Source organism: Phaethon aethereus, assembly GCF_964289735.1.
Source record: "Phaethon aethereus genome assembly, chromosome: 13".
Lineage (NCBI taxonomy): Eukaryota > Metazoa > Chordata > Aves > Phaethontiformes > Phaethontidae > Phaethon > Phaethon aethereus.
In genome coordinates this window covers 8,605,017-8,621,380 of record NC_138589.1, presented here as the reverse complement: position 1 = coordinate 8,621,380, position 16,364 = coordinate 8,605,017, and the positions used below count along the sequence as shown (strand labels likewise).

Below are 16,364 nucleotides of genomic sequence, written 5' to 3'. Positions count from 1 at the left end.
CGTGGGATTTCTGTAGGTGTCACAGCAGGACAGATGCCTTAAGAATCAGGAAATGTAGCATTTTAAACAGCAAAAAGAGCAATATGAAACGATGGTATACACTAAATGACTATGTGATAGGGATGAACAGTAAGGATGAGATGCATGGAAAAATAACCTCCTGAAGGGGTCAAAGATTAATCTGAAAAAAGAATTTGATTTTTGAATTGTATTCAAAAGTTTCCTAGGTGGACTTTGCACAATTGCTTCAACTTCGTGTCTGTCCTATTCTCAGATCCACACCATGACTGGTTACCAATTACCAGGTAAGACAGATTTAGCTTCTAAATACACTTTCACGGACTCAAAACACAAGTGGCAATTAAGTTGGCAGGTCTCCATGCACTGCTGTTTCAGATGAACTGAAGTGCATCTGTTAGTAAAATGACATCTTCCTTACCTAGAGTCACTCAGAATTCTTTATTACCATCAGCTTTTATACCTTTTTCACCCAAACTCACCACAGTAAGAACAGTTTTCCTCCTACGCAGAGTGTTTCAAACACAGAAGTGTTGTCTTCCTGCATATTAAGGTTCTCAGAGAATCTTTTTATTGAGTACAGGAGCACTAATATATTTTCACAATACAGCGCTCAACAGACAAATGCTTTATGAAGGAAGTTATTTACTGAAACGCACCATTAAAATTTTCCTTTGATACACAGCTACTACATCTGAGGATGCAGCATTCTGAAGAGAAAGAAAAAACTAAAGACATTCAGATGTTAAAACAAAGCTGATACCTTAAATGCACTGCCTTTTTACCTGCAGTTGCATTTTGATTTTGTAGCTTTTAGTTTTGTGTATCAGCAGCAGCAGGACAATCAAAGTCTACTTTAAACAAAAATCTTTCACCAAAATGCATTTTGCACAATGCAATGAATGGCTTAAAAAAAAAAAACCAAACACACAACCCAAAGATTAGGCACTCCGTTTTCCTCTTTAAGCATCATCAACTGGCAATAATGAGCTATCATTTCCTACAAAAAACCGATTAATTTCTACCATGTGTCACACAAGTAGTTAACATACATGAAACAGCTCAATTACTTTTGTAGGGATAAGAACAGAAAAGGTTGTCTTAGTTGGATAACTGGATTTTAAATACAAGAAAAAACTGAGTTCAGGTCCCTAAAAGACTTGGTTGGAACTTTAACAATCCCAGTCCATGCTTTGTCAAAAACTAAGCAAGTCTGCATAGTAGGAGTAAACACAGACTTCATAAATTAGGGAAAACCACAGAGATAAAGACTCAGCAGCAGCTGTGAAAACAAATGGTGACTAAAAGACAAAGAACTGAGGTGGAGTTGGCTAAATGCTACTTTGAGAAAGTAAGAGTAGTTGTATTTACTTATGACGACTATCAACAGTATGATCTAGTCTGATTTTGAAAAGCTACGTTTTATTCTCTTCACATATAGGCCGCAAAAAATTTCTTTGCCTAAACTAAGCAAAATCCACTACCGATTAATCAAACTTTTACATTCTTAGATCAGGTATCACGAAGGATGATTTATCTATCTCCCCTATCCAACTGAACCAATCACAGCTGAACAGCAGTTATATATTAATTTCCTATAAAAAGGAATCAATGGACTTCGTAAACAGCACAATATGATATGCTAATTGCTTCTGGGTCACAACTTTAAAGACATATTTCATTAATCTTCAAAGTAACAAGAAAATAGCAGGTTTGTGTGCCCAAAATATGGTTCACATTCATCTTCTTACTAAAAAGAATTGGTAATTTTCAGAGCACGCCACTGAAATCCTGAAATTTCTTTAACAAATACAAAATTCTCCACTATTTTAAGTGATGATTATGAAAACTCTTTATAATTGCAATTATTTATCAGGATTCTAGCCAACATCTATGATTTCCTGTAAAGACAGTACAAGCAGATCTTATAAAAAGCCTCTGCTAGCATACAGATAACAACAGTGGAGGATTAATCATTTTTGCTATAGCAACCACTGCACTGCAATTACCACAGTGACATGAGAAGAATAGAAAAAGTAATAATGAAGAGCTCTTACTTGTTTGGAGCAATGTGTCAGCTAAATAAGTGCAGAATTCTCTAGTGTCCAGCTCTGCTCACCTTAACCAATTGAAATGCCATTTGTAATAAATATGTCACAAAGCATTTCTGATTTATTTTTAAAAGGGCAATACAAATTTGTCAATTGTTCACTGTCCTTTGGTCAGGTTAATGTACAAATCATTGCTATCATGTAAGAGAGGAGTGCTACTTATTTTTGAGGTTCCAGTTCAGACATAAAGTCTAAGGCCTACTATATTACATGAATATATTGAGATATATATACGCAGCTGCTTTTGCGTATTTTTCCATTAAAATATGCACACACATATCTATATACAGAAATGTTGTAGACCTTACAGATACATATATAGAGACATATACAAACATACATTTACATTTCATTAAAAAAAAAAGTCATTATTTGAGTACTTCAGGAACACTGGGTGCTAAGATTACACTAACATCTATGACACCTTCTCATGAGTCACCTAATAGTTGGTTTTTTTCCAGATCCACTTATCTAAATAATTTATACTTGATAGCTGTTGTTCAACCTGCTTAGTTTAAGAAAGGAAACCTTACCCAAAATTACTTGCCTTTGGAGGTTCCCAGTCGGGATTTTATTCAAAGCTCCCCCCTTTTTTTCAAATGACAGGTAAATACTTATGGCTACAAAGGGTACTTCAGATAAAACTTCAGAAGCAGGAACTGTTAGACAAAGTCACCTTTTGAAAGAAAACTTGTTTTGCTAAGATGTATGAGCGATAAATAAATCAGAATCTTGAACTGCAGAAGTGCACCAGTGTACAAATAGAAAGGTGGGTGTAAATGAGAAGGTGGCAGCACAAATGACATACTCCCAAGCTCATGTCTGGACCTGACATAATTCCAGAGTCTACTATGCACAAGGTTAAGTAACTGAGAAGTGGCAGAGAGTGAAAGCACAGAGAAATACGGAATCCTTTAAGACCTTTAGCGAATGGCAGGGCTGGCGCATCAGCTATGAGGTACAGAAAATGTCAAGAACGGGGAAGAAAAGAGAGGCCGGCAACACATAAATAATCTAACAGGCTTGTGACTGTATATTGAATGTGTTTCTAGTCACAGCAGCTGTATCCCAGTGCCAACAGTGAAGATGGCTGCAGCACGCATAGAGCAAAGTGAGAGCGCTATGGTATGTTCTGCTTAGTGTATCACACAGTTTGGCAGAAGCTGCTTAGGTGGAAGGCAGTGCAACCTTCCAATGCATCTCATTTTACATTTTCATTATGCTATTTTGATTTGTTGTGCAATGAAACTTCTTTCAGGCCCCATTACAGGTAGCCAAATTACTATTTCAAACGGCAAATCATCATACCTTAATTTCCTTTGACTTACGACAATCATGATTTCATAATTTTTGAAACAGGGAAAACTAAAAAAAGGAGATGTTCAGGTCTGACAAACCATTTCTAGTAAGGCATTTTCTTTAAATTCAGCTCACTACAAGCAGAATCTGCATGATAAATGCCTACCTTTGAAGCATCTAAACATATGCAGACATAGCACAGTGGGTAAATTTAGTTACTCTGATACAGTGTTATTCTAGTAATACGAGATTTTACATTTGTATTGTTAGACTTGTGCAGAACAAAAACCACTGGAATGAAAATGGACACGAGCCAAACTCAACTAAGATCCTCTTTTGCATTAAAAGTTTTTTTCCCCCCAGCCAATTACTGTATAGCCACTCTTACACAGAATTATTTAGCTGTAGGCGCGATTTTTTTTGATGGTGCTGGGGTATTATTCAACTTACTTCAGACTGCATTTCATAAAGAACATAGAATTTAGAATGATATGCCTTCATTACTCATACACATTGTTTAGTACCACATTCACGTCAACACTCTCTAAAACTTCGTTCAATGAGAAAATAACTGTTTGTTGTCCTGATCATTTTAAATTAATGCTGTGAAGATGAAGAAAAAAAGAATTGATGCACTACTCAATTTCCTACCCACTGTTACAACAGAAGAAAGATTAAAGTCCTAATAGTATTAAAATAGTAAATTTGAAATCATAGTTATAAACATTTCCATAGTTGTCAGAATAAACTTTGTTCCTCTGTCTAAATACACATATACATTTATAGCACTCCTTTCACTCGCTTAGGAAAATTAATGGGCAGAAAGACCGTTAAACCATATCCCACCCTTCACCCTGGACGAACTTGAGTGATCTGGAATGAAGATAAAGAGGATAGTGTGTATGTAGCTGTTCAGGAAGAGGAAGCAAGGCCCTCATACTGCAAGATCTGTGCTGGGTGTTCTCTCTTGGGGATGAAATAGTTGAGATCTTTCAGAATAACCAGCTCCAAAAAGTCAGCTTCTGAAAATCCAGCATCTCCTCCCATAGGTGTTACTACTGATTCTTGCCGCTGTATCCGCTTTGTCATATATGCTGTCCCTCTACATTTATTTGCATGCATTTCTTAGTCCTTGCACGCATTTTTATCCCATTATATTCATTCTTACTAGAAACATTGCTCCACTGTTGCCTCACTCTAGTGCACTGCTTATGAATTTGACGATACTTAACAGAGCAGGGTATCAAACAACTGGTGACGGAACTTCGAAAGAGCAGCCCCCCCCATGGCTGCGCTCACTCTACCGGCCATTGTCTTTCATAACCTTGGCTGGTTATGAAAGTGGACTGCACTGCTATATCACTGCGCATTCAAGTTATTCACATTTTCAAAATTTTAACTAACATTTGAACAGTTCCACTTCGCTTTGCAAAGATATCCCAGGGTTTATTAGAATTTCATTAATTATGATAAATTTCTGGGATTATGATGTATCATTTGGGTTCATTAGCTACCTAAGAGAGATGAAATTATCCTACATAAAGATTGCTTTCCACATTGCCATTGTTAAAGATAAATAAAATATCTGATTTCTACTTGGTACCTATTAAGGCTCATTATTCAGAACTTCAGATTGGAAAACAGTTACAAAAAACCCCAAGACGTTTAAAATTTTTTAACTGAAAAAAAGTAGTATTCTATTCTTTCCTTCAGATATTATATACACAAGTGTTTGTAGATAAACCGTAAAAGAATTTTCAAAAACTTTTATAAATATTTTAGAAAATGTGTTAAACATTTCACAGAAGAGCCTAGAGCATTGTTCAGCTTCTACCTTACCTCATTTAGTATAGATCTGTAAACCCATCCATAGCTGCCAGATAGGGATCTAGGGATAATTAACTACACATCAGGGAAGAGCTTTGCTAGAACTCTTAAGCAGACTTCTAAGTGGCAGCACAGCGCAAAAGAATTGCACTCTGGGTCTAACATGGAGTGAGACCTTTAATTTAAAAAATTGTCATTTTCTTTAAAACAGATTTTAAATCTAAATGATGCAACAAGGCTACCATTTGACAACATTTAAGACAGGCTCAGTCTCACAATTAACTAGCATGTTGTATAAATATAGTAAATTAGTTCTTTAAGAACTTATTTACATTCAGCAGTGTCAGCAGAATCAGGCCTCTAGCACTTTCTCTTGGATTGCAAAATTCTTATCTTAGTGCACAGGAAAAAAAAAGTATTTTTTGGACTACAAAACCAACATTTCCTGTACATAATGTAACCCACACATTGATAAGACATAATTGACTGAAAAAGTACATTCTAACAGAAAAATATAGGCTTTCAGTAACCCTTGCAAAAATCGATTTACATATAAATTAAGTTTTTCTTTTGTCCAAAAGCCTTCCAGAATTTTCAGTTACAACCATTAAGATTTACCATGTTTCATCAATCTTTATGCAAGTCATTTTAATTCATTTACATTTTGGCTTTATTGGTTTGTACAAGTGAAGAATTTATGAACATTTACTCAAATAGTATCTTCTGAGCAAGATTAGGGAAAAAACCCTGATAGATATAACACCTTAAAGAAAAAAAGTAAAAAAAAAAAAAACCCACACCCAAACCACAAACTTTTAGAACTAAACATCTATATTTCTTCTTTGATTTAGAGTAGCTAAACAAAACGTGAAAGAGAAAGAAAAACTCCAGATAGGTTAGAAGAGTAAAACTCACCAAAATCCGCAAACACGGACTGTCCAACAACTTTCACACCACTAGGCATTTCTTTACTTTTTCCAGCTTTAGAGAAGTTCCCATCCTATCAAACAGGACAAAGATGATGGAAAAACTTAATTGCAGACTGGTGATAAAATAAACATCAACAAGAAAGCGCTTAAGTAGATAACAAAGAGACATCTCAGCTATGGAAAAAAATGCACTCTTGGAAAATTGGGACTGAGATTTTGCGTTTCTAATACTTCATGGAATCTTATGGAAATCCAGTAGTAGTAATATTAAGATACAGTTGTTCATGTATTTTGCTGTGTTATAAGAAAAAGATTGGGTTATTTCAGCAACATAATCTAAATAATAATTAAGTGATTATGAATACTGAATGCACATTTATGCATATTGACGTGATTTTTATAGAAATATGTAATACATAAACACACACCTGCACACGTGTTAAATAGCGTCCTTCTAATTAGGAAATAACTTAATTTTGCATTAGGTCTGGTTTAGGTCTTGTTTTAATTGTCTATTATTAAAAGCTAGGACTGCAATAAACAATATTCCAGTATTTCATCAGAAAGACAAGAGGAATGCTGGATCCTTGTTTATTGTAGAACTGGATCACAACCAACCAAAACCATTTAAAACATTAAGTTTTTCTAACCAAGTAAAAATGACCTAAGGCCCACTTTTCCAGTCGCTGCTCATATAAAGTGGTATGCACACAAGTATACATAAAGCCATTGAGACAAATGAGCCTGTTTTGTGGATTATGTACAGTTATCCATATTGCTTACTCATGTCATATTCAGTTTGTAGACTTCCATGCTGTTGAAGATGCAACTCTGGAGGCAGTTAGTAGGTGGAGGTTTGACTATATATCTTTACCTTGACATATAATTTAATATGACTCAGATGAGGGGGGAAAAAAAAAATTGATGCAAATCGTTTCCATGCAGAAAAGAAGACTAAGCCCTGTGCTCAGTTGGCCAGGAAAGCATATATCTCATTAGGCAAGTATTTTAAAAGCATTTTATGGCGCATCAGTGAAGGGAATTACTTTGCTTAAGTTTGTAGAGCAATTTAACAGCTTTTAATGGATCAGTTAAGGTCTTTTAAGATTGATGTATATGTACATGTATTTTTATATGTATGATATGTATTACTGGGTTGATTGATTCCAAAGAGTAGAATTCTGTCTTTCTAAAGATAAGCAAATCTATGCATACAAAATATATAATGAAGGATAATATTTAGAATACTTGTGTTTGGAAAATCCAAAATTTGTAAGGAAAAAAACCTAAACCACCTAGAGGTTATGGGTCAAATGCCTTGCACAGTCACTAACACTCAATCCCTCAAGAATTAAAAACATCAAAGTCAAAACCAGTTCATTTTTAAGTCTATATAAAAGCTAGAAATACAGAATTCATGACTTGCTGCTTTAAAAAAAAGATGTCTGGTACAGCTTTCATTACTTCTGCCTAAAAATTAGTATTCAGATACTATCTAGCAGCTATTATTTATGTTTTCAGTTCAGCACCTTCACGTTGAAGGTGGCCATGTTGTCACAGACAAAAATACGTTCCGTGTCCTTCAGTGACTCACTGTGATACAATGGAGAAATTTTCAGTTTAACTAAAGCCCAAAACTCATTCCTTAGCTTATTAAAGCAGCACTTTCTATTATAACAAAAAAGTAAATGTTTAACATACACACGCTAAGATTCTTAACTATAGTCCTTTTGGATAAGGGATTTAGTATAAAGGATACACTTAGTTTCAAGTCAACTAATTTAATTAATTATTGTTAACAATGAGGTTCTTCACTGACCCTGGCCAGGTTAAGCAATACAAAAGCAGAATCTCAATTAACTAACTGAATTCCATTGACCTATTTCTCCCCAATCTTGAATTGCACTTGTGATATTTAGTTAACATAGGACCCAGGATTTTCTCAGCTGTAACTTGCGAACATATTGCAACAGTTAGAAGTGAGATTCTGAACTTCTGTCCCACAAAATCTTACCCGAGACCTGAGGTCATAGTTCTAAAAAAGCTTACCTAAAGAAATCAAATCTTTGAGACAGCAAGAATAAAAAAAAAAAAAAAAAATCTCTTCAGCCTTTTCCTCATAAATCATCATGCTAAGTGTCAGTAACTTCCTAGAACAGCTGATGACACACCAGGAGTCCTGCTAAGGTGTGTGAAGGCAGTCTGATTGATTGACTTAGTAGTCATGTTAAAAAAAAAATGCTGAGTGAAAGATCTCCTCCAGTGATATTCTGCAGCCTGAATACAATAGTGCAGTTAGTGCCTTTTAACATCAGTTCCACTCATTCCTAAAACAAAGATTATCAGATGATGACTTTTGGGGTTTTTTTTTTTTGTTTTTTGTGGGTTTGGGGTTTTTTTTTTTTTTTTACTTTTCTGTGTTTTAACAGAATGGTTATTTGAGTTTTCTCTCTCACCTTATTTACCCATGTCTCAAACTGAATGTTTTGTGAATTTGGTGATGTAGTAAGGAACAAATCTGCAAGGAAAAACATAAGAGAAATAAAATATTTAACATTAGACTACACACACAAATATTTGATCACTCAATAAACGTATATTATATAAATTATTTAAAATATATTGCCTATATGAGTTATAAATATATTCTATTCCAATGATGTTTAGATGTATACACATAAAGAAAGATTAAAAACCAAAAAACCCCAAAACTATTTTTAACCCTCATACTCTTCTGTATACATAAATATACCTTCTGTATTCAACTTCTGCATTTGTATAGTTGATACAGAAATTAAGTTAGCCTCACGTGAGCTAGTAAGTGCTGGATGTTATACATGCACACTGACAAACGTTCCTTAGTAAAGGCAGAAAGAGACCTCAAAGCTAGAAAAAAGTATACACAGTTATATTTTAAGTCAAAATTCAAAATAAAAACCTACCATTATTATTTTGGATATGTTGAATTAAGCAACAGATATACTGTTGACAGGAGGAGAAAAGGAGATGGAGAAATGTTTCAGGCTTCCTTTACTCTCAAACATCAAAACAGTGCTTCAGATTATTTATCTGACAATGCCTACTTAAAGAGGATCTTATTCATTGCAATTTAGGAAAGCACCCAAATTAGGAAAAAGGGAAGAAAAAGCTTTACCAAGGAGGTTAAAAAAAAAAGGGTGGGAGAGAGGGTTAAAAAAAAAATAAAGTCTAGTGTTAAGAAGTCCATATTTTAAGAAAACTATTCTTTTAGATTTAAGCACTTGTTTTCCTTTTCATTGTCCTCCTTCCCCTCCCTTGCAATTTAAAAAAATCACTATTTGAGTTAGGACACAACAGTTACTTTTTAGGCAGAAAAGAAAAACAACTAGAAAGAATCTTAACACTTTACCCTGAGGTGGTTTACTGAATAAGCAGCTGGACTGCTGTACACGGAATTTCAAATGATACAATACGCGGTATTGCCTTCTAGGGAAAAAAAAACCCCAAACCAACACCACAAACCACTCCCCCCAACCAACCAGCCAAAAAAACCCAAACAAAAAAGCACACACATACATACAAAAAACCCAAAGATTTTGCTTACAGGTTCCTTCCCCCTTCCCAGTTTGAAAGTTGTACTCATTTAATTTTATTCCCCTGAATACCTGAAATGGCAATTTCCTTTAGAGCATACACAGGAAAAGCATGATTGTGTGCTTCATTGCAATGAATTATATTAATACTTAAGTATTTCTTGAAGGCAAGAGACATAAGTAACAGAAACGACCTGAAGATATCCTAGACATAACTTAGAAAGCATATATAAACTTCAAATTTTAACTTTTCATGTAGAAGGAAGTTTGTGCAATATTGATGATTACCAGAGTAATATTAATAATATACACCAGAAAAATAGTTAAAAATCTAATACATTCACAGGCAAAAACAACAAAAAAAAAAGAGAAACATGGAACAACAGAAGCCTCGACTCACTTTCCTACAAGCCAAAATGCCACTAAATCTCTGAAAAGAGTTTCTGAGGTTCAAATAAGCATTCCAAGCAGGGCTGTAGTATATCCATGCTGTAATTTCTACTGCAATTTGAACTAGTTATGGGCTACGTTACTTGCAGATTATGCCACAATAGACTCAACTGTTACCTTTATGTACACAGCAAGTGACTAGCATTTGATCAGCAAATATAACAGGTTGCCTAACCCTCAGCAGACGTTTTGTTGGCACTCCGACTGTTTTCCCACCACATCTCTGACTCAGTTTCACACACTGCTGAGCTGACCTCTCACCTTTAGCTACTGTGCCAATCCTCTCTGCCCAGTCCTCTACGCAAGGAGAGATCCTGGGGAGCACTAACTCAGCATTCCCTCTGGGAATGCTGTGTTTATACCTGTTTTGTGACTCTATCCCAGAACTAGACAAAATGGCATAGCTGCCAACACAAGACATAATTCACCCAGTATTATTATGCTAGAAATTCAGCTCTGAACAGTTGGTTATTACTAGGTTAAATAAATGCATCAAGTTTTTATGCAATACAGTTATGCTTCTAGGGTGGAAAAAACAAATACAAAAGGCAGATATGAGTTATGCTGGGCGTATTACAAAGTCCTTAGCTCTAAATCATTTGTTTAGGGTTAAAACAAAGTTCATTTAAAATAAAAACAGCACAAATAAAATGGCACTATCTCTTAACTGTTTCAACATGTGATGGGAATTTCATTTAACAATTATTCTTAATTTTAAAACCCATACTAATGCAGCATACTATGACAACTTGTGAGTTAAAAAAAAAAAAGAAATAAGATCTTTTCTTCAATGGGAAAATGCAGTACCGCCTATAGTATCCTTACAGTAGAGCTTTTTGAATAAAGAGAAATGAACGTCCTTAACATCTTAATGGGAAGTCATACAAGCACTACTGTGAATTGAACTACCTATAAGTAGTAATATATCTTGTTTTCATTTGAGCTTTACAGAGTAAATGTATTAGTTACAGCTCCTCAGAGAGCATAACAGCCATGTTTGACTGAAAAGACATTCCATATTGTTCATCCCAGACAGTTATGATAGGCTACAGAAAGTCAGGCACTCAACACGACTGGGCAACAACGACAGCCAAGTAAGCTACAAAGTACGCGAACCCTAACTGTGAGACACAGCCATTACGAGCTCGCCCAAGTATTAGGGAATTACTTGTAACGGAGTATGTAGGATTACTCTACATTACATATATACACCTATTTTGTAAAAGCATGTTAAAAACAAAAAAATTTGCAATGGATTTTTCTTATGCATTGAAAAAAAAAAGGTTTTTTTTTTTACATTCTTAAAGAAGTCTGAAGCATATTACATTAGCTGGTTCCCCTCCCCCCCTTTTAATCTGATTTCACAGCAAGTGTGTAGAAATATTCAGAAATATGACTGCACAGGGAATTAAAATTATATAAGAAGGCAGGGAACAAGCACACAAAATCCCAGATGTTAGGACCAGAATCAAAAACAGCTTTAAAATGAACATTAAACTCCATGAGAAAAAAAAGGGATGAGAGAACCACAGCGGCTGGGATGTCACATAACTTAATAAAATTAAAGAATGCATTTAGCTATCTGCAGTGTAGGAGGAATAAATCAGGATACTAAATGCAAGTCAAACTACAAAGAGCTAATAGAAAGATGAGAATTTAACACATCTAAGATGTTTACTATGTTAAAAATTAGGAGGTGCTTACAGATTTTAAGGCTTTGTTCAGCTGCTGTACAAACCAGTTATTTTAATGTGAACACTTGTGCCACATTTTGAGAGCAGGAAAATAGGACTATATTTTCAGAGGCGGCAATCTACCTGCATTTCTTCTTTGGTTTGCGAGAGATCAGTTCTGAATATGGCCCTCTACAAGAGCTTAAAGATGATTACATTAAGCAACATGCCTGTTTTGCACTGAACTCCCACCCCCAAAAGAGCTTCTCTTGAAAGTCAGCAAATTACGTTTGCCCTTTGTTCCTCTTCACGTACGCCTCTGTCTCTCCTTTTTTCCTAACCTGAGGCATACAACATTACATACAACGAATGGAAGCCACACAGCAAAGCAGATCCAAGGCTACTGTAATATTACACTGCACTGGTAAAATGCAAAGGCGGGCAAAGCCAGCAGATAATCTTCCAGAAATAGTGTTGAGGTCCTAGTGCCACACTGCTCCTAAGTTTAAGCAACAAGCTGTGATTTCCCACAGGACAACTTAATACAGGTACAGCAACACCAGTCTAGTTCTAAAGCCAGCTGAAATAACTCAGCTCGTATGTTACTGCCAATTGTCCTCCTTTTTATCTTTAAGCCTTCTTAGAAGGTACATGTCTGAAATGCTCATGCATGTTTTTGTGATTAAACCCTCTTGCACTGAAATCAAGTCAAATCCTTAATATTTACAAGTAATTTTCCATTTTGATCAAGAACGTCAGAGATTTCAAAGCAAACAAAAGAAAAACATTTCTTTGCAGCAGCAGCATAGAAGTGCAATGTAATTTAGACACTCCAAATAACTGTTTACAAATTTGTACAGTTCAGCATTACAAATGTTTTCTCCAAGTTTGTAGAAAAGAAACCTATAAGAACAACCAAGCCCTGCCTGGTACCATGTTTTAGACGAGATGATTCCCACGGGTTACTTCCAACCTAACTTATTCTATGATTCTGTTTGGTTTTATTATGTCCGTAAGAGCCAAAAGCATATGAGAAAGGAAACAATTAAGAATCTGTGCAATTTATAAGCATCTTTTTCTATACACATCCATAGCAAAAACTCCTTGCAAGCATCTCCTTCCCACAGGAACGGTATTCACAGCAGACATCTTTCACCACTACTGCTATAGCTTTCCATGTCTATTATTATTAAATTCTTTAATATACAGAAGGGCTGCAAGAGAAGAGACGGAACCAACGAATGCATTAAGATCTGTATGTTCAGTACTTGGATTACACAACAATGAAGATGTACACACGTTCATTTCTGCACTTTTTGTATTTTAATACTCTAATCATCTTGGAAAATGCAACATTTTAATTTTGCTTCTGGCTGTATCAAGAAAACTCTACCCCTCTTTCCTACAAGGAATGCCTATCATATCACACATGCTCAGGAAAAGTCACTTACCTCAAGATATGCAGCCTCATTGCCTTTGGAAGGCAGTTCTGGTTGCAATTTCAGCTGTAGAAAACAAAATCATTTCCACACAGATCTTTTTAAGCTTAAAAAGCATGGATAAACTATTGAGGGCTGGATCATAATGCTCTGTGCAAATGCTGATGAGCCTAATAACAGCACAATGTGAGATATTTACAACTTGAGGTTAAAAAAACCCAAGTAATCTGGAGCTCAATAATCTTAATTATTTACAGAACATCAAGGTGATACTCTTTGGATACTTCTACTAGACAATAGGCAATGATGTACCTTTAACAACCTTATGCCATTGTAGATTCCGGAGATACACAATGGAAATAGGCAATGGGAGGAGGAAAATCAGTCTGGCTACTTTCCTACTGCCACTGCCAGAGAAACAATATTGGATTAGCTGGATGGACCACCAGACTAAGCCTGCAGGGCATTTCTTACATTTTTAATTTGTGACATGATGTAGTAAAGATAAGTAAAATCCTTGATAATTGGGATGGGGGAAGACCTTCATGTCAGATTCAGGTAGATTTCCTGAAATGTAACACTTAACAGCCTAAGCGAATAGCTAGAAATAAAAAAAGCAATACTGTCTCAGAGGAAACGTTTCTCTTAAACAAATGCAGAGTGAAGTGTGTTCACCTTTAAATATGTTTTCCTATTTTTGATTTAACAGGCAGTGATTAACATAAAAACAACACGAGCAATAGGAAAATTCATACACAGAGTTCAACAGCTGGGGAATAAGATAAAGAATCAAGGAGTTTGATTTTAGATCCCAGCATTTTAGATCGTAAGACTGAAAAACAATCTAAACATATACCAACACTTAATACAGAACATATCTGACACGCGCTGTGACACAAAACCACACTGTATTAGCATTTTACTCACAACTTCCCCTAACAAGTGAGTTGTTGAGCAAATTTTGCTGTTCTTTAACTTGAGTTAATTGGCTTAGTAATAAAATGATGCTACCCATGCTCTACTACATCTTATCAACAGTAAATACATATACTGAAAAGCACTGAATTCAGCATTCATTCTTACAAAAAAAGGAAATGGACATTATTAGAATTTATGTTTCAGCTTGAAAGACGGAAGATAGTCAAGTATTGTATTGCAAGTTCCAGTAACCTGAAGTTCATTACAGTGGAACCACAGCAGTTCCATCCATCTTTATTTGATGACATCAGCTAATTCTGACATCGTTCAACGTATGGCCCAAGGAAGACTGGAAAATCTCCCCAGAAAGCTACGTAAAACTTACACAACTAGACTGCATTGCATTTAGTGCCTTTAGATTGAACCTGTATCAATGCCAAAGTCATCCCAGATACACACACAAACACTGAAATAATAATTTGAACACAGTGCACCCGTATTTTGAGCTAGATCCATTTCTGATCATGTCTGTAATATAGCTAATGGAGCATTGCATAACTACTAATGTTTATGGTGGCCCATCTCAGGCACCAAAAGCACGGCATTCGTGCCGCAGGGCCTCAGAAACCAGGCACTTACAACAAAGATGCCCAATAGATTATCACCCACTGAGAGCCTAACAGGTAATCTGTCACAACAAAGGAACTCCATAGAAAAGATGGATTAAAATGCAGAACAGCATTCAAACACCTTGAACATGAAAGCATTTCTACTCTTCCTGCAAGGCCCCCAGCTTCTTACACCATATATTTTCCAATTTTTGCCACAGATGCAGAAATAATCATATAGGCAGTTTCCAAGCAAACAGCTCTGCACCCAAGAGCAGATCCATCTCCGATCCTTATCCCACAGTATTCTTCACACAGACCATCCTAGACTCCTTTCAACCCAGTCTTATGCAACCATGCTTCTCTTATTCCATACACTCCAAGGTCGATCCTCCTCCAATAACTTCAAGTCCATCTGTTAACATCCTGTTCGTGCAGAAATTCATCCAGTGTTTGCTCCTTATCATCTCCATCCAAATTCCCTGCCTTCAGCCTAGATTTCTTCCCCACCTACCAACTTCCATTCCCACTTCCTGTGCATCATCTCTGCCTTTTGCGACCCGCTCTCAGGTACGCATCCAAACGCTGGCAATAGTCCAGAGCTGCAATGCAAGGGAAGGCTTCCGGAATCCCTGCCTATGGTACGTTCACTACTGATGGCTGTTTTAGAAAGGCAGTAATAACATTAAGAAAAATAACAACAAAACCACCCCGGTTGGTATTTCTAAAACCCGTTTCAAACTGGCTAAATTTGGATGGCTCTTTTAATTAAAACAGCAAAAGCAAAAGAGACCTTGCTATCTTTCAGGAAGGATGTTTCAAAAGCAAGTGCTAGGTCACTACGTAAAAAGCTGCCCTAAGTTATCAAACACCAAACCAACAATTTCAGTTTGTGAAAGTGGCTAAGCAAGTGTAACTGAAGGTTAGAAAAAGGTCAACGTGGAGGTAGGTAGAGAGCTTAGCAGACTTAAGCCCAACGGGAAAACTGCACACAATCTTATTAAATAAAGCAGATAGTATTACAAACCCTACTTCCAAATGCTTTTTCTTATTAGAGCTCCTAGGAAATTGCAATAAAAGCTAATGATACAGATCTGTTCCAAGTTCACTTCTGATTATCCTTGTTATTTTCCTTCACTTTTGCCTGTTACAAAACACAGTAGTATTTATAGATGGAGCATTCACTTCACTAATGACTGATCTGACCTTTCTAGTTAATGTCAGAAGGCTTTATTTCAGAATTAAAACCCTCAGCATCTACGGTTGTCTTCAGAAGACACGAGGGCATACGCAACATTAAGTTACAGCTTGATTTCACCCTTATTTCAGAAGTTTAAATTAATAAAGGAAAAAGAAAGCCACTATTTTTAAACACTATCAAAATGCACAAGGATTACCCAATTAGAACATAGATGTGTACGCTCCAAACATGCCTAAATTTTTTTTTATTTTTGTGGAAGAACAGGTGTGTCTGAATATTCCTTAACTAGAAGTTACTTGTGGATATGAACATGCCTGCT

General features: G+C 35.8%; 1 protein-coding gene across 1 annotated transcript in view; it reads right to left on the bottom strand.

Annotated features, from left to right (window-relative positions):
- ITFG1 (integrin alpha FG-GAP repeat containing 1) overlaps positions 1-16,364 on the bottom strand; it is an 86,855-nt gene that overhangs the window by 50,922 nt on the left and 19,569 nt on the right. Inside the window, exons 7-8 of the mRNA XM_082005665.1 lie at positions 8,641-8,702; positions 6,171-6,255 (exon numbers count right to left, since the gene is read on the bottom strand). Of these exons, the coding sequence (XP_081861791.1) occupies positions 6,171-6,255; positions 8,641-8,702 (147 nt within the window). The remainder of the gene's footprint in view (positions 1-6,170; positions 6,256-8,640; positions 8,703-16,364) is intronic.